The sequence below is a fragment of the Pseudonaja textilis genome, unplaced genomic scaffold, assembly GCF_049901715.1.
Source record: "Pseudonaja textilis isolate UNSWEBS1 unplaced genomic scaffold, rPseTex1.2 PTEXSCF25, whole genome shotgun sequence".
In the NCBI taxonomy this organism is placed as follows: Eukaryota; Metazoa; Chordata; class Lepidosauria; order Squamata; family Elapidae; genus Pseudonaja; species Pseudonaja textilis.
In genome coordinates, this window is record NW_028262874.1 from 167,602 (window position 1) to 189,777 (window position 22,176).

Genomic DNA, 22,176 nt, shown 5'->3' on the forward strand with positions numbered 1-22,176 from the left:
CAATCTGAATCTCCTTTTCACCCAGAGAGGCTGAAGGTAACTGACCACCAAGAAAACTGTGGCATTCAAGGGGTTTTCAGAGGAAGAGCTCTCCTACAAGCCAAAGGCCCAACGTACATCTTTCAGATTTCCCTTCATTACATTTGCTATCAGGAAGGGCTTTTCTTTGGGTCAGAGAAATATTCTGGTACTTTGGTTTTCTCAGTCATGGAATCCTATGATACGAGACATGATACAAACAACACACTCTATTATAAGCCACCCAGAGTCTCTCTGGACAGGGAGGCAGGGAGCAAGCAAGTTTGGAGAAGCTGAATTCTAGTTGCAAAGAGGACCCACAAGGCCTCTTTACTTACAGATTTACAGAGTTGGAAGGGACTTTGCAGGTCATCTAGTCCAACCCCCCCCCAGCCTGCCGTTGACCAAGCAGGAGACCTTGCATCATTTCTGACAGATGGAAGTCTAATCTCTTCTTGAAAGCTTCCAGGGATGAAGCTCCCATGACTTCCTGAGAGAACTTCTGTTCCATTGGTTGATTGTTCTCACTGTCAAAAAATTTCTCCTTATTTCCAGGTTGAATCTCTCCATGACCAGTTTCCACCCATTGCTCTTGTCCTGCCCACAGATGCTTTGGAGAATAGTTTGACTCTTCTCAAATATTGGAAGATTACTATAATGTCTCCCCTGGTTCTTCTCTTCTCTAGACTAGCCAAGCCCAGTTCCTGCAATGGTTCTTCGTATGTTTTAGTCTCTAATCAGGGGTGGGATATGAAAGGATTAACTACTGGCTCAGGATTTACGAGCTTCCCTGCCCGCTGTGAGCAGGCCTGTAAATCGGCATAAATCATCATTAGCACATCATCAGCATGCTGCCTGTCGAGAAGCAGCCTTTGAAAAAGCCCTCTTTTCTTGTTTTTTTGAACTGCAGCTGTGGCTTGTTCAGCAGCTGAAGTTGAAAAATCAGGAAATAAAGATCAGGCTCCTATGTAGCTGGTTGTCCACTAAGACTCCAAGATCCCTCTCAGTTACTGCTACTGAGCCTGGTTTCACCCAGTCTATAAGTGTCCTTTGGGTTTTTCTAGCTTAAGTGTAGGACTTTACTTTTCTCTACATTGGATTTCCTTTAGTTAGATACGGCCCAGAGTTCAAGTCTGTCGAGATCCATCTGGCTCTGGAGCCTATCTTCTAGGGCAGTGGTTCCCAAACTTTTTCAGTCCACCACCCCATTGGTGCTACAAATTCATCCTCAGTGCCCCCACCCAGGGGTGGGATTCAAATTTCCTAAGAACTGGTTCTGAGGGCATGGCCTAATTTGTGGGCATGGCTTGGCAGTCATGTGACTGGGTGGGTGTGGCTTGCTGGCTGGGTGTGGCTTGGTGGTCACGTGACCAGATGGGCATGGCCTGGTGACTGGCAAACCAAATACAAGTGGTCCTCGCTTAATGGCTGTTTGCTTAGCAAGTGTTCTAATTTATGACTGACCTCCCCAGAGCTACTTGACCTATTTTTAAAGTTTTGACACACACACTCTCTCTCTCTCCCTTGGTTGGACTAGATATGTCATTTACTTTCTCCTCCCTCCCTCCCTTTCTTTCTTTCCTTCTTTCTTTTTTCTTTCTTTCTCTTTCTTTCTGTCCCTTTCTTCCACCCCCCTCTCTTTCTTTGTCTATCCTTTTTCTTCCTTTCTATCTCCCTTTCTCTCTCCCTTTTCTTTCTTTTCTTTCTTGTCTCTTCCTTCTCTCTCTCTTTCCCTCCCTCCCTCCCTCCATATCCCATTCACTTTCTCCTCCCTCCCTCTTTCTTTCTCTCATTCCCTCTCTCTTTTTTCTGTCTTTCTCTTTTCCTCTCTCTCTTTCTTTCTGGGTTGTCGTTCCATCCCTCCTCTTTCTTTGTCTATCCCTTTTCTTCCTTTCTCTTGCTCTCTCTCCCTTTTTCTTTCTTTATTTTCTTGTCTGTTCCTTCTCTCTTTCCCTCTCTTTCTCTCTCTCTTTCCCCTTTCTCTTTCTTTTTTCTCACTTTTTCTTTCTTTCCTTCTCTCTCTCTCTCATTCCATCTCTCTCTTTCCCTCTCTCTCTATCCCTTCTGTTATGTCCGTGGAACTGGTTGGGGTTTCCAACCAGGTCCGCTGTTTGGGCGGGAGCACCAGCAGCTCCCATTGGTTGGCTCCATTTGACAGTCGGCTATATAAGCCGACTGTCGAGTGGAGCCAGCCTGTTGTCGCCCGCTGGTCTGCGAGTTAGCTAGCAGACGCGACAACCCTTTATTCATTGCATAATAAAGCCTGTTACTTGCACGGTCTGGTCTCATGCCTCGTCCTTACCATCGCTCTACAACACTGGCGATGAAGGTGGGATGGTCGAAGGCTAACCAGACGCGTTTTCACAAAGAGCTGTAGTCACAGAGAGAGTTAGCAAGGGCGCTGTAGCCTCAGCCGCCCCACGCTCACAAAGAGCGCGAAATTCAAATTAATACCGTAAGAGCTGATTCGCTGGAAATGAGCCGCAGGCACAGCAGCCGGGCCACCCACTCTCACCAAGAGCGCGTTTTTCAAAAGAGCTGAGCAACCCAGAGAGACAATTGCAGAGCGTTCTTTTAAGAGCGCAATTTCAAAGAACGATTTGAAGCAGACGAACCTGTTCCTTCTCCACGATGAGCGCGAATCAGACATTCCCTCCATTCAAGCCTAACGAGGAGACGTGGGACTCCTATAGAAATCGATTCAGCCATTTTCTGGACGCCATCGGTCTAGCCAACGCCGCAGAGCATAGGAAGAAATCCTATTTCCTGAGTTACTGCGGAGCCTCCGTCTTCGACACAGCCACAGCATTAGTCGCGCCCCGCGCCATCAGAAGCGTCCCATGGGACGAACTACAGGAAATACTTTCAAATCACTATTCGCCCAAGCCGTCGCAAATAGCCAGAAGGTACGCCTTCAGGGTCAGGAAGCAAGCAGAGGGGGAGTCGATCAACGAATATATGGCCGCCCTAAGAACAGCCGCCTTGCAGTGCGGATTCAAAGAATATTTGGAGGACATGTTGCTGGACCAGATCGTCTGCGGGGTAAGAGATCTGAAACTCCAAAGGCGTTTACTAGCGAAGAAAGACCTGACGCTAACTATAGCCATGGAAGAAGCCCTGGCCGCTGAGCTCTTGGCTCAGTCAGCAGCCGAAATTCAGGGAAAACAATCTAAATCCAGCACGCAAACTGTCCATTGAGAAGAGGTAATCAGCGATGATGACCCCACAGACGCCTCCGACGTTAACCGCCTAACTCATCAAAAGCCTTCACAGGTAGGAGCGGGGCAGAGGAACAATTTCACCCCCAAGCAACCTCCCATGTGCTTAACCTGTGGAGGCTCCCACCCTAGGGCATCCTGCAAGTTCAGAAACGCCATCTGCCTGAACTGCCAGAAGAGGGGTCACATCGCGAGAGTCTGCCAAGCAGGGCGATCCATACCACAAAGACCTCTTCTATCTTCTAACCCCCAAAGGCAAGTGGTAGACTGCTACACCTGCTACCACGCTAACCACACTTCCCTAACCCCTGATAAACTTACAATTTCTGTCTTCCTAGAAGGTAAGCCCTGCAGGATGGAGGTGGATACGGGATCTGCGCTCTCGATTATGTCCTGGGATACCTTGAAGAGACTCCAGCCCAGGCTGTCCAGGAAACAACTGCAAAGATGCCACCTGACGCTGCGAGATTACCAGGGAAAGAACATTCCTGTCATCGGGAAAGGCAAGTTCCTTGTGCAATTCCAAACCTTTAAGGGCCACCTGCCCCTAGTGGTAGTTAACGGTACCCTCCCTAGTCTGTTGGGACTTGATTGGTTTCCTTCTCTTGGCCTTAGCGTTACCGGGATTCATGCTATCTCAACCTCTGATGTAGATTCCCTATTTTCAGAATTTTCCGATGTATTCAGCAATGAGCTGGGCTGCTATTCGGGGACCCCCATATCATTTTCAGTAGACCCCCAGGCAATCCCTCTTCGTTTAAAACCTCGTAGGGTGCCTTTTGCCATCCGTCCAAAATTGGACGCAGAACTAGATAAACTACTCAAACAAGGGGTGCTAGAGCCCACTGATTTCGCTAAATGGGAGACCCCCATAGTCACCCCACTTAAAAAAGATGGCAATTTGAGAATTTGTGCTGATTACAAAACAATGCTCAACCGCTACCTACAGGTCAGCGCCTATCCCGTGCCCGTTATTCAGCACCTTTTACATACGTTCGAACCCGGCACCATTTTCGCTAAGTTAGATATGTCCCAGGCATACCAACAGTTCCCTGTCGATGAACAGACAGCGGAACTACAAACTATAGTCACTCACAGGGGAGCGTTCAAATGTAAGTGCCTCCAATTTGGGATCAGCGTGGCCCCAGGCATTTTTCAGTCACTCATGGAGAGGATTCTCCAGGGTCTCCCGGGAGTGGTCCCCTACTTCAATGACATTTTAGTCTCAGCCACGAACCGGCCCCAGCTCATTCAGAGAGTCAGGACAGTGCTACAGAGGTTCAGGCAGCATGGCCTCAAACTCAAAAGGGAGAAGTGTGCCATCGCCACTAGGCAGGTGGACTTTCTGGGTTATAGGATTGATGCCTCGGGCATCCATCCTATTGAATCCAAGGTCAAGGCCATCCATGAGGCACCCACACCTACCAACAAGACCGAACTACAAGCTTTTCTTGGACTTTTAAATTTCTACGCCTCATTCCTTCCACACAAGGCATCTGTCGCTGAACCTTTACATCGCTTACTAGATAAAGACTCTTCCTGGCATTGGGGACCCAAGGAGGCCCATGCGTTCAAATCGGTCAAATCTTTGCTCACTTCTGAAGCGGTCCTGGTTCAGTTTGATCAACGTCTCCCCTTAGTCCTAGCCACTGACGCATCCCCTTTCGGCATTGGCGCTGTCCTGAGCCACAGGCTCCCCAACGGTTCCGAGGCACCAATCGCTTTCTTTTCCAGGACTCTTTCTCCCACCAAGAGAAACTATAGCCAGATCGACAAAGAGGCCCTGGCCGCTGTGGCTGCAGTCAAGAAATTCCACGAATTCGTTTTTGGCCACCACTTTGAGTTAGTGACTGATCATAAACCCCTTTTAGGACTTCTGTCTGGAGACAAGCAAACTCCACAGGTACTCTTGCCCAGAATGACTAGATGGACCTTGTTTCTGGCTGCTTATTCATTTAAGTTAGTGCACCATCCAGGCAAGACTCTGAGCCACGCCGCTGCCCTCAGCCGCTGCCCCCTGCCGCTCCCAGTTGAAGACCCAGCACCTATCCACGCCATTTTCGAGGTCAACGAACTTAAGCTTCCAGTGACAGCCGAAGACATCGCGGCGCACTCGAAAAAGGACAAAATTATCGCCCAGGTTCTGGACTGGGTGGGGAGCGGGTGGCCGGAAACTCAATGTACAACTGATTTTATCCCTTTTAAAACCCACCAGCAGGAACTGTCTAAGTTACAAGGTTGCCTCCTGTGGGGAACAAGAGTGGTCATCCCTACATCACTGCGAGTGCCCATCCTGAAGGTGCTTCACGAAGGACATCTGGGCATCGTGAGAATGAAGGCTCTGGCCCGCAGCTACGTCTGGTGGCCCGGTATGGACGCTCAAATCGCCAACTGGGTAAGCTCTTGCCAACCTTGCCAACAAACCCAGGCCGCCCCTCCAGCTGCCATGCCCACCAGATGGGAGAGCGCAAACGCCCCCTGGTCCCGCTTGCATGTTGACCTAGCAGGACCGGTGCATGGCAGGACCTTCTTGGTGGTCATGGATTCATACTCTAAGTGGATTGATGTGGCACTACTTCCCACGACCACCACCCAATCAATAGTGAAAGCCCTGACCCATCTGTTTGTCACCCACGGGCTCCCAGACACCCTGGTTTCAGACAATGGCCCACAGTTCACATCATGTGAATTCAGCATGTATACTGCCAACTTGGGCATCAGGCACGTCCTTACAGCACCATTCCATCCCACTAGCAATGGGATGGCTGAGAGAGCAGTTAGATCGGCCAAGGAAGCACTTGCCAGGTTTGGTCAGGAGGACTGGCACTCTAAATTGTCCCGGTTCCGTCTCAGCCAGCACACAACCCCCTGCACCACCACCAACAAATCTCCGGCCGAACTTCTAATGGGGAGACGCCTTAGAACTACTTTAGACAGGCTACACCCCCACTATTGCCCAGACACCCCTTTGGGATCCGATAGCCTGGTCAGAGACTTCGCCCCACAGGACCTGGTATACGCCAGGAACTACGCTGGAGAACCGTTGTGGGTGCCAGGACAGATCGTATCGGTTACCGGCCCCAGATCCTATCGGGTCCTTCTGGGTGATGGACGTCTGTGGCGGAGACACGTGGATCAACTCAGGAGGCGAAGGGTGAGCGCGACAGATACCGACCCATGCCAACCAGCCAGCTCCAACAACGCCTCACCCGCACCTGATGGAGATCCCCTGCGGAACTAGGTCTTCCCAGACGAGCGAGAGGACCAGACGGAGAACCCGAGTTTCCAACCGGAGTCACCGATCCTAACACCGAGTGACCCAGCCAACCAGCCAGACCTCGAGACTCAATCGGGACAATCCGAGCAGGAGGTCTCGCCAGCACCATCAGGCACCACACCAGGGCAAGCCCTGGTGCCAACAACTGCTGAGGCGCGCTCCGAGACCCAGGGTTCGACACAGACTGGCAGTTCGCCCGAACTGCGACGTTCTGGGCGCCAGGGCAGACAGCCCACGTACCTACAAGACTATGCATGTTCACAGCTGGGGGGAAGGGGTGTTATGTCCATGGAACTGGTTGGGGTTTCCAACCAGGTCCGCTGTTTGGGCGGGAGCACCAGCAGCTCCCATTGGTTGGCTCCATTTGACAGTCGGCTATATAAGCCGACTGTCGAGTGGAGCCAGCCTGTTGTCGCCCGCTGGTCTGCGAGTTAGCTAGCAGACGCGACAACCCTTTATTCATTGCAATAAAGCCTGTTACTTGCACGCTCTGGTCTCATGCCTCGTCCTTACCATCGCTCTACAACACCTTCCTTAACCTATCTATCTATTTTCTGCCCAGGCAGGCATGGCCTAATCTGTCAAGGCCTGGGTTAATCCTGTATCACCCCGTTTCCCCTTTCAGAGGCCCCGGCCTTTAATCTCCCCATTTCCTCCCCCAGGACTGCCTCTTTCATCATCCCATGGCCATGACTTTACCTTCCTCCCACAGCTGGCTGCCAGGGAAGGCAAGCCAGGGCTGAGCCATTGTTTTTGCTGGGCTCCCCGCCAGCCCACATCGCTCTTGTCACGAATACCTGCAGCCAGTTTTTTTATGCACTGGACTGCCACCTCCAGCCACACTGAAAAATACACGCGGCGGCTGGAGGTTTTTTGCAGTGAAAATGACCAACCTCTGGCTTTGCTCTCCTCCAACGCGCTTCTGCGGCCTAGGCACCAGCCTCGAAGGTCCACCCCATTGAGCCTGCTACACCGGAGGGACTTGCCCAAGCAAGTCTGAGCGAAGTGGTGCAGCAGGCAATGAGGTGAGCCTGCATGGCCGGTGCCCAGGAGCGGCAGTGGTAGTGCATTGGAGAAGCAGAGCAAAGTCAGAGGTTAGTAATTTTTACTGCAAAAAGCCTCCAGATACCACATGTGTCAGCCTTCAAGATGATCCCTTCTACATCTTATGTGCTGCCTTGTTTCTTCCTTACTTTGCATCTTTCTTACTGCTCCATCTTTCAGTTGTCATTAGCAATGGGGGGAGGGGGGAATTGGAAGGGAAGAAAGCTGGAGGTGTTACATTCCTGTGCGGTAAATGGGAAGGAGGAGGGGGAGTATAAATTCCTCTTTCTAAGTTTCTATTTCTTTGCCTACTTTTTCTATCCTCTGCGCAGCTGCGAAGTTTTATCAAAATATGTCAAGGTCAACGGACAGAGGCCTCATCACCACTTGAAGATGCCCACATGATCATATGCAGAACTTTTAATTGGAAGAGTCTTTTGAACTCTAGGGGGGTGGGAACAATTCCATCCCTTTGTATATGTGATCTGCGCGCCAAAATCTTTAGATTCAGAATCTTCTCTGTAGCTTCCACTTTGAAATTTAGTAAAGGAAAACCTTTGCTCTAACCATTGGGCTCTAACCATTGTGTGTTTCTTTCTTGGATTTTGAATGGAGCACAGACCAACAACATGTTTCTTTCAGTGCGGCTGAACTGCAGCTGCACTCAAAAAAACCACACGACGTCTGGCTGCTTTTTGCAGCAAAAATTACCGACCTCTGGCTTTGCTTGCTCCACTTGTCCAATGCACCCCTGTGGCCATCAGCGATTGTCGCGCATGCACAGTAAGGACTGACTGGGCAGGGAACGGAGGAGCTGGTGGAGAGGAGCAGGGCCAGCCAGGGGCCTGTTTTACAGGTTCTCCAAACTACCAGGAATGGTAATGAACCGGTAGAATCCCACCCCTGAATTACATCCTGCAAGGGGCCCACCTCTGTCACCTGTTAGCACCCCCTGCCATCCCCCTTGTCTCTTAATGCCCCCCTAAGGCATCCCACAGCCCCCCAGGGGGCAGTACTGCCCACTTTGGGAACCACTGTTCTAGGGTGTTAGCTATTCTTGCCAGCTTAGTATCATCTGAAAATTTGTAACCTTCACTGGATTCAGTCCAAACCTGAACTCATTTGCTAGTCAACAGAGTTCCCTTCTTCTTTTATATTTGAAGACAAGGTGTTATGTCCCTGGAACTTAAAGAAGTTCCCACTCAGGTCCGTTCGCGCTGCGGGGGCGGTTGCCCTCTCTCATTGGCTGGTTCTCCCCAGCAGCCAGCTATAAAAGCAGGCTGCGGGGTCCAACCAGTCGCTGATCGCTGCGAGCCAGTTCCAGGCTTGGCAAGCACGTTCAGTCCTTTATTATTCTAATAAAGTATTTGTTGCACCATGCCCTGGTTCAGCCTCTCATTATCCAAACTTAACACTGGCGACGAGGATGGGATGGCGACCAGAGGCAAAATGCAACCGCTGAATCACTAGCCGCTGATCCACAGCCAGAGAGAGCGATCAGCAAACAACGAAAGCGAACGCTGAGCCGCAAGCCAGAGAGAGCGGTCAGCAAACAGCGAGAGTGAGAAGCGTCTGTAGCCGCTTGTTAGCCAGCTACAGGGAAAGTGAAGCGCTGCGAGCCGCAGCCGCTCGTTTCTTTAGGCGCGAAATTCAAACGGCTGTCATTTGAATTTCCGCCCAAGAATACAGCGCGGTGCTGTATTTCAAAGTCACTGACGCCCACGCAGGCGCGAATTTCAAAACGCTGCCAACGGCCATTGCAACCTAACATCGTGTTAACCCAGAGAGAGGAAGAGAGTTGTGAAAACCTCCCCTGAGCTGAAGTCACTTGCCTGCCATAGGCACAAAAACTTTCCTGCTGCTGCCCAGAGAGATTTTCTCAACAGATTTTCCAGCTAGATTCTCAACATGAATTCCAACCCAGTCTTCCCGTCGTTCAAGCCGGATGAGGAGAAATGGGAGTCATACAAGAATCGCTTTAACCATTACATCGACGCCATTGGGCTGGCTGATGCAGGGGAGCACCGAAAAAAATCGTATTTCCTGATCTACTGCGGAGCCATCGTCTTTGATACGGCCACAGCACTCGTGGCTCCACGTGAGTTAAAAAACGTCCCTTGGACAGAACTGTTAGAAATCCTTACTAACCACTATTCTCCTAGACCCTCACAGATTGCCAGGCGGTTCACCTTCCGTATGAGGAAACAATCAGACAAAGAAACTATCAACCAGTACATGGCTGCCCTCAGGTCTGCAGCACTCCATTGTGGGTTTGGGACCTACCTGGATGACATGCTCCTCGATCAGCTAGTCTGTGGGATCAAGGATCTTCACCTTCAAAGGCGCCTACTCACCAGGAAGGACCTCAACCTCGCTCAAGCCGTCGAGGAAGCCCTGGCAGCGGAGCTGGCAGCACATTCAGCCACCGAGATCCAAGGTCCTGCCTCCAAACAAATCACAGTTTCCGTCCACTCTGAAGAGGTGGTCATCGAGGAGGACCCCAGTGATGCGGTCGACATCCACCGCCTAGCCCACACCAGACACCCGCAGGTAGGAGCCAAGCAAGAAAGCATCAGTCCTCCCAAGCACATCACCCTGTGCCTATCCTGTGGTGGATCTCACCTGAGGACCACCTGCAAATTCAAGGGAGCCACCTGCAACAATTGTCACAAAAAGGGGCACATCGCCAGAGTCTGTCAAGCCACTCACAACTCAGCACAAAGGGTCCCTTCCTTTTCACATTCCGGACCCCAAAGGCAAGTATTGAACTGTCGCACACGCCACCATGCTAAGCACACTTGCCATACTGTTAGTAAAATCTCTCTCTCCGTTTTATTAGAAGGTAAACCTTGCCACATGGAGGTTGACACGGGGTCAGCGCTCTCAATTATCTCCTGGAGCACCCTCAAGAAACTACAGCCCAGTCTATCCAGAAACCGGCTCCAGAAGTGCCAGCTTAGCCTGAAGGACTACCAGGGGAAGATCATTCCTGTAATCGGCAGAGGCAAGTTTCTTGTTAATTTTAAAACTTTTAAAGGCCACCTACCTCTAGTGGTAGTTAGCGGCAACCTCCCTACACTTTTGGGACTTGATTGGTTCCCCCACCTCGGCCTGGGGTTAACAGGAGTCCATGCGGTCTCAACCTCTGACACTGACTCCCTATTCGCTGACTACTCAGACGTATTCAGCAATGAGCTGGGGTGTTATAACGGTACCCCTATCTCATTCTCAGTCGACCCCCAAGCGGTCCCAATCCGGTTGAAACCTCGTAGAGTTCCATTCGCTATTCGGCCTAAATTAGATGCGGAACTGGATAAATTATTAAAACAAGGGGTCATTGAGCCAACAGATTTCGCCAAATGGGAGACGCCCATTGTCACACCCCTCAAAAAAGACGGTAGCCTGAGAATTTGCTCGGACTACAAAACCACAATTAATAAGTTTTTACAAGTTAGCGCTTACCCAGTGCCCGTCATTCAGCATTTATTACACACGTTTGAACCTGGCAGCATTTTTGCCAAATTGGACATGTCTCAAGCGTATCAACAGTTCCCTGTTGACAACCAAACAGCGGAACTCCAGACCATTGTCACCCACAGGGGTGCTTTCCAGTGCAAGCGTCTCCAATTTGGCGTAAGTGTTGCCCCAGGCATTTTTCAATCCCTCATGGAGCGGATTTTGCAGGGCCTCCCTGGTGTAGTACCCTACTTCGATGACATCTTAGTCTCGGCCAGGGACAGACCCCAACTCTTCCAGAGAGTTCGAGCAGTGTTAGAGAGGTTCAGACAGCATGGCCTCAAGTTAAAAAAAGAAAAATGTGCCATTGCCACTAGACAGGTGGACTTTTTGGGTTATAAAATTGACGCCTCAGGCATTCACCCCCTGGAGTCCAAGGTTAAGGCAATTCACGAGGCACCCACTCCAACCTCCAAAGCGGAACTGCAGGCCTTCTTGGGGCTATTGAACTTTTACGCATCTTTCCTGCCCCATAAAGCATCTGTGGCGGAACCCCTGCACAGACTTTTGGATAAAAAATCGCCTTGGCATTGGGGACACAAGGAAGACTCCGCTTTTCGCGCAGTCAAATCACTACTCACATCGGAAGCGGTCCTTATTCAGTTTGACCCCAACCTTCCATTAGTGCTAGCAGCGGACGCATCCCCTTTTGGAATTGGGGCAGTGTTAAGCCACAGGCTCCCCAATGGCTCCGAGGCTCCCATCGCTTTTTTTCCAGGACGCTCTCTGCAACAGAGTGCAATTATAGCCAAATCGATAAGGAAGCTTTAGCAGCTGTCGCAGCAGTGAAGAAATTTCACGAATTTCTTTTTGGACACTTTTTCGAGCTAGTCACGGACCATAAGCCTCTCCTGGGTCTACTAGCAGGTGACAAACAGACCCCTCAAGTCCTGTCTCCTAGAATGACGAGGTGGACTCTTTTCCTAGCGGCATACTCGTATAGACTCATACACCGTCCAGGTAAAACATTGTCCCATGCAGACGCCCTCAGCCGCTGCCCCCTGCCTGCTCCAGCTGAGGATCCTGCCCCGGTCCATGCTATCTTTGAGGTCACCCAATCGGACCTCCCCATCACTGCCCTTGACATTGCCGCCAAATCCAAGGCAGACAAAACAATCGCCCAGGTACTGGACTGGGTGAGGAGGGGGTGGCCGGGCGGTGATGTTGAAACCAAATTCACGCCTTTTAAGACCCGCCTACAGGAATTATCCAGTTTGCAGGGCTGTTTGCTGTGGGGCACACGAGTGGTCATCCCGACCTCACTGCGTACCCGAGTTCTGGAGGCGTTGCACGAAGGCCACCCTGGCATCGTCAGAATGAAGGCATTAGCACGCAGCTACGTATGGTGGCCGGGCCTCGACGATGACATCATCAGATGGGTAAGCTCCTGCCATCCCTGCCAGGAATCCCGTCCATCCCCTCCAATTGCCACCCCCACTAAGTGGGAAAGCGCCAGCGCACCTTGGTCCAGGATCCACATCGACCTAGCGGGCCCGATGCACGGCAAAATGTTCCTGGTGGTCGTGGACTCTTACTCTAAGTGGATTGACGTGGCACAACTATCCACAACCACCACGCAAGCGATTACCAAGGTATTGACTCGCCTGTTCGTAACACACGGGCTACCAGACTCTATTGTTTCCGACAATGGCCCCCAGTTCGCATCGGCCGAGTTCAGTCGCTTCGCTGCCAATCTGGGCATCCGCCACATCTTCACGGCTCCCTTTCATCCTGCCAGTAACGGATTGGCAGAAAGAGCCGTTAGGACCACTAAAGAAGCTCTAGCTAGGTTCAGCAAGGAAGACTGGCACCACAGACTCTCCCGTTTCTTGCTGAGCCAGCACTCAACCCCGTGCACAGTCACTAATAAGTCCCCGGCTGAACTCCTGATGGGTAGACGCCTGCGGACAGTATTGGACAGGCTTCACCCACATTACTGCCCTGACTCTCCCCTCGCTTCTACATCGGGGGTTAGGCATTTTGTCTTACAGGAAACCGTGTTTGCGAGGAACTTCGCTGGAGACCCTCTGTGGATCCCGGGTGAGATCGTGGCCATCACCGGACCCAGGTCGTATCGAGTCAGACTGGAGGACGGCCGAATCTGGAGAAGGCACCTGGACCAGCTGCGGAAGCGCCACGGCACTCACATTAGCAGTGACTCAGGGTTACAGACCGGTGCGAGGCCACAGCATCAACCCCACATCAGCACCAATTCCGGTGACCTGTTTACACCTGCAGCCGAGCCGGGGAACCCGAACACGGACCGTGACCACCAGACGGCTGACCCGTCCGAACCGGTCAACGGGAGCACATCCCCAGTGACCAGCCCTACGAGTCCCGAACCAGCACTGACCGAGGAACGCGTTCGTGACACCCTACCGATCCGGCCTTCCACTGCAGACTCTGAACTGCCTGACAACTCACCAGAGTTGCGCCGTTCTGGGCGCCAGCATAAACCTCCTGTGTACCTTAAAGACTATGCGTGTTCGCATCTGGGGGGAAGGGGTGTTATGTCCCTGGAACTTAAAGAAGTTCCCACTCAGGTCCGTTCGCACTGCGGGGGCGGTTGCCCTCTCTCATTGGCTGGTTCTCCCCAGCAGCCAGCTATAAAAGCAGGCTGCGGGGTCCAACCAGTCGCTGATCGCTGCGAGCCAGTTCCAGGCTTGGCAAGCACGTTCAGTCCTTTATTATTCTAATAAAGTATTTGTTGCACCATGCCCTGGTTCAGCCTCTCATTATCCAAACTTAATACAAGGAATAAGCAAACTGGAGGCTATCAGCACCACAATCCACAGCACTCGATGGATCTATCTCCAGGTTTATGGAGATAATAAATATGGAGGAGACACAAAAGGACCATCATCTAAGTCCTAAAGAATTGTCATCCAGGATCCCAGGTTCTCTCAATTAGTTTAGAACCTTGTTCCATATCTTGGCATCTGAAGGACATTTTCTTCATTACTAGCGAAGCCTCCCAAGCAGTCTGTCGGGCTTCGTGAAACAACTCGCTCCACAGCATTGGAAGATTACGGGCTTTAAGGAGATGAAACGGAAACGAACATTGCTACCAGATGACGTCTGCACGCTGACTAGTTTAAATTGATGAGGGGGGAATACAAACACTTCATTACATACCCACAATCAGCAATGCAGCATTAATGATGAGGAACATCATACTAATAAATTCATAAAGACAGCTTTTGGCAGGGTGGGTAAATAAATCAAGAGAGAGCAACTGCAGGAACGGGAGGAGTAAGGGGTAGTTGGGAATCGTGGCTTAGTTAGTATGCGATGTAGCCCATAGAATTATAGTGTTAATAGGGTAATTGGGACACGAGTGCAGGGCGGAGATAGACAGCAATTAGGTGGGTGGGGTGAAGGGATAAATTACACTGAAAGATGATTGATTTCAGTGCTAACCTTGTTCAGTTTAACTGTGCTTGCCGGTTACTGTACTAGGAACAATAAAAAGAAAACAAAAAAAGAATACAAACCTATTTGTTTGCAATTTCTTACCTAGGATTCACAGAACCATGGCTAAGACAGTCTAAGAAAACCATCATTCCCCTCCACATTCAATTCTCAGTGAAGGTTACCCACCATGGTGATTAGGTTTAGCCCAGTGAAAATGGTTCCTAAAGCTTTGGAAAACAGAGAAAAGACACCAATATTTCACACACTTTGTTGTGCAACTTTAGCCTTGAAAGAGCATCTTGGTTGATAATAACTCTCCCTCTTTCAAATCTTCCTGGGATCTGAAAGATGAAATCCATCTTGGGGAGAACCTTCCAGGTCCTGATGATTAGATCTCCTGCTACATCTCCATTTTGGTCCAAGTACAGTTTCCTCTCAGAAAGATTGCAAAACTCATTCTTCGCCAGAAAGGGATGAAACTAAAATGGAAACTCCAGGAATGTTAAAAGCCAAAATTCTGCTTTCTTACCTCATTCACCTATGATTTTTTTTTATATTCATTTGACCTGCAAATATTATTAGTTGGGAGAACAAGAGTTACCATTACTTTCAAAAGGCAAAACACCCTAAAGATTTAGCAAAGTATGTTATTAATATTTTTAAAATTAGCAGTTTTTAATATCAAAATACTGTATATCAGTCATGACACCTTCTCTTAGGAACATAATCCTCTGAGTGATCTTTGGAATATTATGACATGAATGATTAAATTGGCCAAAGCTATTGTCCTCAGAAGGTTCTTCCGCATCTCCTTTGGGTACTTTCAAAAAAGTTACTAACTTTGAGGGATCCTTGTTGTCAGGACCTCTTACCTGCCATGGCTGCAGCCTCCAACCTTCCAGCCTCTCTTGGACCTCTTTGCTTTTCCTCCTCCTCGATCTGAAGGAATAGGCAGCATTCAAGGCCTGGGCCAGAGTCTGAATGATACTGTACAAATGAACATAATTTGTGATTCTGATCCTATTTATTTTCTGCTGGGTGTCCAGAGGGGCTTTTTGGGTGCATCTTCTGTGGCCTTTGACAGAAAATACATGCTTAGAAAAAGAGCAATGAAAATAATGATCTTCAACCTGAGGTTCCAAAAATAAATTGGGTTCAAATGAACTATATATGTAGTTAGATTTCATCTGCAAATGAAAAGCCCAAATACTATGGACAAATTTGAGAAGTTTGTGCCTTCTAATTGTGAAATGGCCCAAGACTGTCAAGATCCAGATTTTCCCTTCAATGGGTCCTAGCAAACGCCTGAGTGCTAAATGGAAAGGAAGAATTGTGGCCCAAAGGGAATCATATTCTACAAAGTGAACAAAGACGTTGACTTGTCTCCACTTAGAGAGGCCCTCCCTGAGGGATGCTGTATATCCAGTTGTTGAGAACTGTTGTGATATAACAACACAAATTCCACTCTGGACAAGCATAGGAGGGAAAGCCTTCATGAAATGTGCTCCCTCCTCTGTGCCTGAGGCAAAGAGACCAATCAAGGTCCATCTGAAGTGGAGTAGCAGCTGGACAATTACTGGGTAGTGGAATCCTTCTGTGGGGAGTATCTGGTGGAAAAAGGGGAAATTGGTTTTATCACTCAGAGTCTCTGAAACGGGTTCAACGCTGATCTGAAAAAGCAATGAAAAATGCTGTGTTATATTTGGGGTTAGATCAAATCCAAATACTCATTTTTAATAGTTCCTTATTAGTTCTCACAGACATATTTGAATGATTTATTGTTGACTTCCCATGAAGTCATATCAAACTGCATAATGTAGAACACAGAACTTTAATAAATCTGTGTATAAAAACAGAATGCAAGAATAAATTTAGTAAGAAATAATAATAAAGAATATAAATCAACTATACAATTTACCACAATCACACCCACATATCCCGATCTCAATTTAACTGTTTTGCTCAAATAATGGGCTGTATTATGTGCATTTTTTAAAAACTGTGATGGGCCAGGATACGCTGTCTGTTACTTTGACCCCAATAGGGTCATTTGTGTGATGTTCAGGCCAAGATACTGATCTCTCCTTCCTTCTCTCTCCTAGACAATTGACGTTCCAGTAATAGATGTGTTCTCCAGTTGTACAAGAGAAAGGGAGAACACCTCTCCTAATATAATTTGTCAGTTGTACAATTCATGTTGTCTTTAACTGAAATTTTACAGTTCTAACACAGAGAATTTTGGGAGTCTCTCAGATTCCATAATTTTAATTGTGCACAAATAATTATATACATTCATTTTAGATAAAGGATAAATTGCATAAATTCCCAGTTCAGTTCTGAGGGAAGCAGCTTCATCCTTAAGATACTTCTCAGATGCTGTCATTGGGTTTGTTCCAGTAGTGATGCGTATTAAGCCCCAAATTTCAGTTTGATAGAAGGGCTTGGGATAAGTTTGGCATTATATACTTTAACAAATGGAAAGAAAGCTGGATAGTTATGTGTTTTTTTAAGCACTAAATTCATTTGTGCCCTTTTTCTAAGTGGCTACTTTGATGATGTGGGAAGCAATATCCAGTCTCAGTGAAAATTATTCCAGGTAAGGAAAGGTGTTACTGGCTCTGTTGGCTCACAATCAAATAGGCATCTATGGCTATGATGTTGCTTTTGAAAGACCATAGCTTTTGACTTTGATTTATTATCAATAATCATTGAATGATTATCAGTAGGAGCAAAGTTTTGACAACAGCCTACAGAATGCAATTTATGAGTATGATAAAAATAAATTATCCACATAAACCAATGTCCCATTTTGTATTTAGCACATTAAACAGATGCACTTCAGGGCCCTTCATTACTCCTGGCAACTAGTCATTAATATCTAGAGAGAATGAATAGGCACCTGTCTCTCAGCCTATGGAAAGGATCGATCGATCTTCTCATGGCTCCAAACTTCCTTCTCCCACAAATGTTTGAGGAAAGGGCTTGGATCAGGCCCAACAGCTCCTTTTGAAGAGCAATCCATTTCCTCCATAATATTTCTCCTTTTACTATGTCAAATGATGCCCTAACATCTGTAAAGCCAACAACTGTGGTTTACCCCACTGACATATTTTATGTTATGTACTTCAAGGCAAATCTGTGGTCAATATTCAATTATTAATTTATGCATTATTTCTTATTCAAATTGATGTAACTTTTAACTGTACCTAAAACTTTTTTTTTCTTCAAAGAATGAACTTCCCTTTGTCAAATTTGTCTAAAAGGAACCTGGCATATATTTTAGCTACAATATCTGTTAGTCTAACCTGTAATTACTAGAGTCCTTTTTATTTCATTTTGTACACACACAGAGACACTACTGTTGCCAACTTCATCCCCACTGGATATGAAAACTACTATTTATATGTGAAATAAACATACATATAAAGGGCCCCATCAGTAGGAATATTTTTGAATATCTGAATATCCATTGGAAAGTCCTCCTTCTTCTTCTTCTTCTTCTTTTTCTTCAGCGTTTGTCTCGCGCTCGGGCGAGGTCCGCTAATGTCCTTGAGTACTGCTTCCACACCTCTCTGTCTGCCACGTATGTCAGGTCTGCCTTCGCGATCTCTAGATCGGCCTTGATCGTGTCCATCCAGCGTTGTTTAGGTCTACCACGCGGTCTCGCTCCTCCGACAGTCACCTTCATTACAGATTTGATGATGGATTCTTCCTTGGCGCGGCTCACGTGGCCGAACCATCGTAGCCGGGACTGCCTCATGACCGTGGGGATGGGCACGACGTTGAACCGCCTCACGCACTTCTTCGCTCCTGATGCGATCGAGTAGGGTGAGGCCTACCGACCATCGGAGCATTCGCATCTCCATTATCTGGAGTCTGCTTTCGACTTCTTTGGTCGTCGGCCAGCACTCTGCGCCGTATATGGCCATGGGCGCACCACAGAGTTATAGATTTTCGCCTTCAGGCGCATCGGCATCTTCTTGTCACAGAGGACGCCCGTGACGGACTTCCATTTGCCCCACGCTGCATTGATCCTGGCTGCCACCTCAGTTTGTAGTAGGCCTTCTTCCCCAAGAGTAGTTCCCAGGTACTTGAAGGTGGAGGCGCGCGGTAGCTCCTGCCCGTTCACGTGGATGGAGCCTGTCATTTCATTGTCAGTGGTCAGGTATTCGGACTTCTTTAGGTTCAGCCGGAGCCCGAACTGCTCGAGGCGGTCGTGCCACTGTTGGACTCGGTGCTCGAGTTCAGCCTTGCACAGGTTGGCCAGGAACACATCATCGGCGTAGAGCAGCGTCCATGGGGCGGGCGTGTACAGGTCGTGTAATTGTGTCCATCACCAGAATGAACAGCAGTGGTGAGAGAGCAGAGCCCTGGTGTACGCCGACGGTAATATTAAACTCCTCTGATATCCCAGCTGCCGCTTACACGGCTTTTGTGACATCTGTATAGGAGTTGGACCCATTGTACGAGCAGCTCAGGCACGCCGTGATCTCACAGTGCGTACCAGATGAGATCGTGCGGGACTCGGTCGAAGGCCTTTTCCAAGTCTAGGAAGGCGGTGTGGAGCGGGATTTTCTTCTCTCTGTGAGCCTCCATCAACATCCGCACACCGAAGATGGCGTCGGTGGTGCCGCAGTTCTTGATGAATCCAGCCTGGTTGACGCTGATGTCGACGATGTCCCGAATGCGCTTATCAAGGACGCGTTCAAAGATCTTCATAGTGTGTGACAGTAACCTGACCGGTCTGTAGTTGGAGCAGTCCGCTGGGCTGCCCTTTCCCTTCCAGATCGGAACAGTGGTGCTGCGGTACCAGTCGTGGTGGCACTTTTCCCGTGGAGACGATGTTGTTGAACAGCTCGCACAGCCACAATGCCGAGCCCGGTAGTGCCTTTTTCCAGAAGTCGGCAGGGATGTCGTCTGGTCCTGTTGCCTTACCGTTTTCATGGCCTTGATGGCGTCGGCGACCTCGCTGGCATAAATGCCTGAGACTGGGCCTTCAACTGGGTCACCTCGCGGGGTTCGTGGGTGTGGGAACTCCTCGGTGGAGATCTTCTCAAGTATTGCCGCCACCTCTCCTTGCAGCGTCTCTGGGGTTGACGATCAAATTTCCCCTTTCGTCGTTGATCCCATGAAACTGGTCAATGTCCAGGGTCTTCCTGTGTCTGCTTTTGGCTAGGCGGTAGATCTCATTCTCGCCTTCTCGCGTGTTCAGCTTCTCGTAGATGTCATCGTAGTGGGAGCTTCTGGCTGTCGCTACTGCTTTCTTGGCTGCCTTTTTGGCCGCCTTGTATTCGCAGAGCTTCTCGCTGGTCTTGTCCTGAAGAAAGGCCTTGTAGAGCCGTTTCTTCAGGTGTACGGCATCTTGTACTTCCGGTGTCCAGAGCCATGTATCTCGTCTCGATGCGTCTCCGTCCTGGCTTGGTGCAACCAAGCTGTTGGCAGCTTGCAGTGTGAACAGTGCTCTTCAGCATGGACCACGCTTCCTGTGGCCCATCGACCATCTGCAGGAGCTGCTCCGGTTTGATGAGGGGTCCCGCCATCTTCTTCTGGTTCCACCACTTGATTCGTGGCTGGTCTGCATTCCTTTTGTCAATCCTGGTCTTGGGCTTGCTGATCCTGATCTTCGCCATCAGCGGCCTGTGCTGACTGCTCGATTCGCACGGGTACACCTTGGCGTTGAGCACGTTTTAGCGGCTCTTTGTCGCACGATGATGTAGTCGATCTGTGTGTGGTGGCTCCCGTTTCTGCTATGGTAGGTGAGGAGTTGAGATTCTCGCCTAATGAAGCAGGTATTCGTGATGGTCATATCATGGGAGTCGGCAAAGTCCAGGATCCTCTGGCCATTCTCATTCGTATCGCCTGTGCCGTGCCCACCGTGGCACTGGTGTCCGTTTTGTCCGCCCTACATGACCATTCAGGTCGCCCGAGATGATGATGTCGTCTTCGTGTGGGATCTGCCTGAGTTGGATGTCGAGCAGTTCCCAGAAGGTATCCTTCTCCTCCTCGTGACATCCGGTCTGAGGGCGTGGCGGACAAGATGTGTAGGCGCTGCCTCTCGGTCGCCACGACGATTATCATCAGTCGTTCTGTGAGGCGCTTAACTTCTGCGATGGAACTTTTGCCAGCTTGGACTGACAACCACAGCTACACCGCGGCGGTTTTCCTTACAGCTGGTGTATATGATCTTGTAGCCGTCTATAGTCGTAGCCTTGTTGCCCTTCCAGCGAGTTTCCTGGAGGCAGCAGATGTCCAGCTTCCTGTCCCGCATGGCCCTGACGATCTCGGTCGAGCATCCAGTCAGCGAATCCACGTTCAGGTGGCCACCTTGAGCGTCTGGCAGTCCTCTGTTCCCCGCTTGCGTTTTTCACACGGATCGGGTAGTCTCCGTGCGCATCGGACCCGGACGCAGTCGCCATAGCTTTCTCACACGGTGCAGGTGCGCCCGTGCTTTCCGCGTGGACCATTTCGTTGATTTTTGGCGCAGGCCAATGGTCTCCTGTGCCCGTCGGTTCCCCGAACGCGGTAGCATTGGACGTGTGTTTTGTAGTGGACATTTTCACCATGTTGATGCGGCATTTGAGTACTCCAGCCGGCCTGTCGCGTGGGCCTGTCGTCGGAGGGTCTGCTCTCAGTTACGGTCAGCGTTTGACGGCTTCGCGCATCCAGGGAACACCACTTGGAGGTGGCAGACCGCTCGTCCATTGGAAAGTCCTCCCCAGGGACTTTATTGGTCTTCAGGACGTTTATAATGAATTTGAACATGAACATAGAACATAGTTGACATATTCTCTAATATGGAAAAAAGCAGCTCTTGGCTTCCATAGAAAAGATACGGTTGGATCTATTGCTCATCCAACACCATCCCACTCAGATAAAGGAGCACACACACACACACACACACACACCTGTGGGACTTTGTAGATGCCGACTAAGGTTGACATCTGGATGGAGATGTCCCTGCTAGCTCCATCAAGAAGAGCCAGAAGGTTCTCCTTCCTTCCACAGCTGTAGTTGGGGACATTGGCGCCTCCAGTGGAGAAAATGTCCAGCAAGGCATCTGAAGTGTGTAAGGTGCTAAAAGAATTGTCATGGAGTTTGTAGCCAAGCGTGAGATTGTGCAGGAGCTGGGAATTCTTATTGGTCACTTGAATGGCAAAAATGAAGCGTAGGGTTTTTGAATATCCAAAAGAAAGCCGGCTGTTAAAAAAAATGTTTATGTTATTATCAACAAAAGCAATATCATTTTTTAAAACCCTCTTTGTTCCGCAGGTCTACAGAGGCTTAAGCCAACATTGATCTAAAACCAAAGATCATTTAAGTGATGAACCAGGATTCTACAGAGAGAGGAAAATAAGGTCAACCTTCTTCAGGATTTTTCTGCCCCATTTTTTGGTTTGGGTCTTCCACAAAATAAGACAACAAACCATGGGAATCAAAATCTTTCTGGAAATTAAACACATCCTGTAATATAGAATTCAGTGAAATAAGAAGAAAAAGAGAGTTTTAGAATTGCAAATGGAGGGAATGCAACTCTATCACTCTGAATGACTTACAAATGGGATGGATTAGAAGGAGGACTGTTGAAAGGGAACATTATATGAGATATTTCTGATGCAGTGTTGATCATAGCAATGAGATGGTCTCCTGGGCTGTAATAGCTCCATGGACTGTTTCCATCCTGGTGCTCCA

At 49.1% G+C, this 22,176-nt stretch overlaps 1 protein-coding gene across 6 annotated transcripts in view; it reads right to left on the bottom strand.

Annotated features, from left to right (window-relative positions):
• LOC148123670 (vomeronasal type-2 receptor 26-like) overlaps nucleotides 1-22,176 on the bottom strand; it is a 211,190-nt gene that overhangs the window by 9,241 nt on the left and 179,773 nt on the right. For 4 of the 6 annotated variants that reach the window (XM_087919082.1, XM_087919079.1, XM_087919080.1 and 1 more), the window contains one exon: nucleotides 14,754-14,966. In XM_087919082.1, coding sequence (XP_087775208.1) covers nucleotides 14,754-14,966 — 213 coding nt within the window. Of the gene's footprint in view, nucleotides 1-14,753; nucleotides 14,967-15,359; nucleotides 16,158-21,392; nucleotides 21,685-22,040; nucleotides 22,171-22,176 lie in introns of those variants that run through there. The other 2 variants (XM_087919077.1, XM_087919078.1) reach the window with 2 other exon arrangements.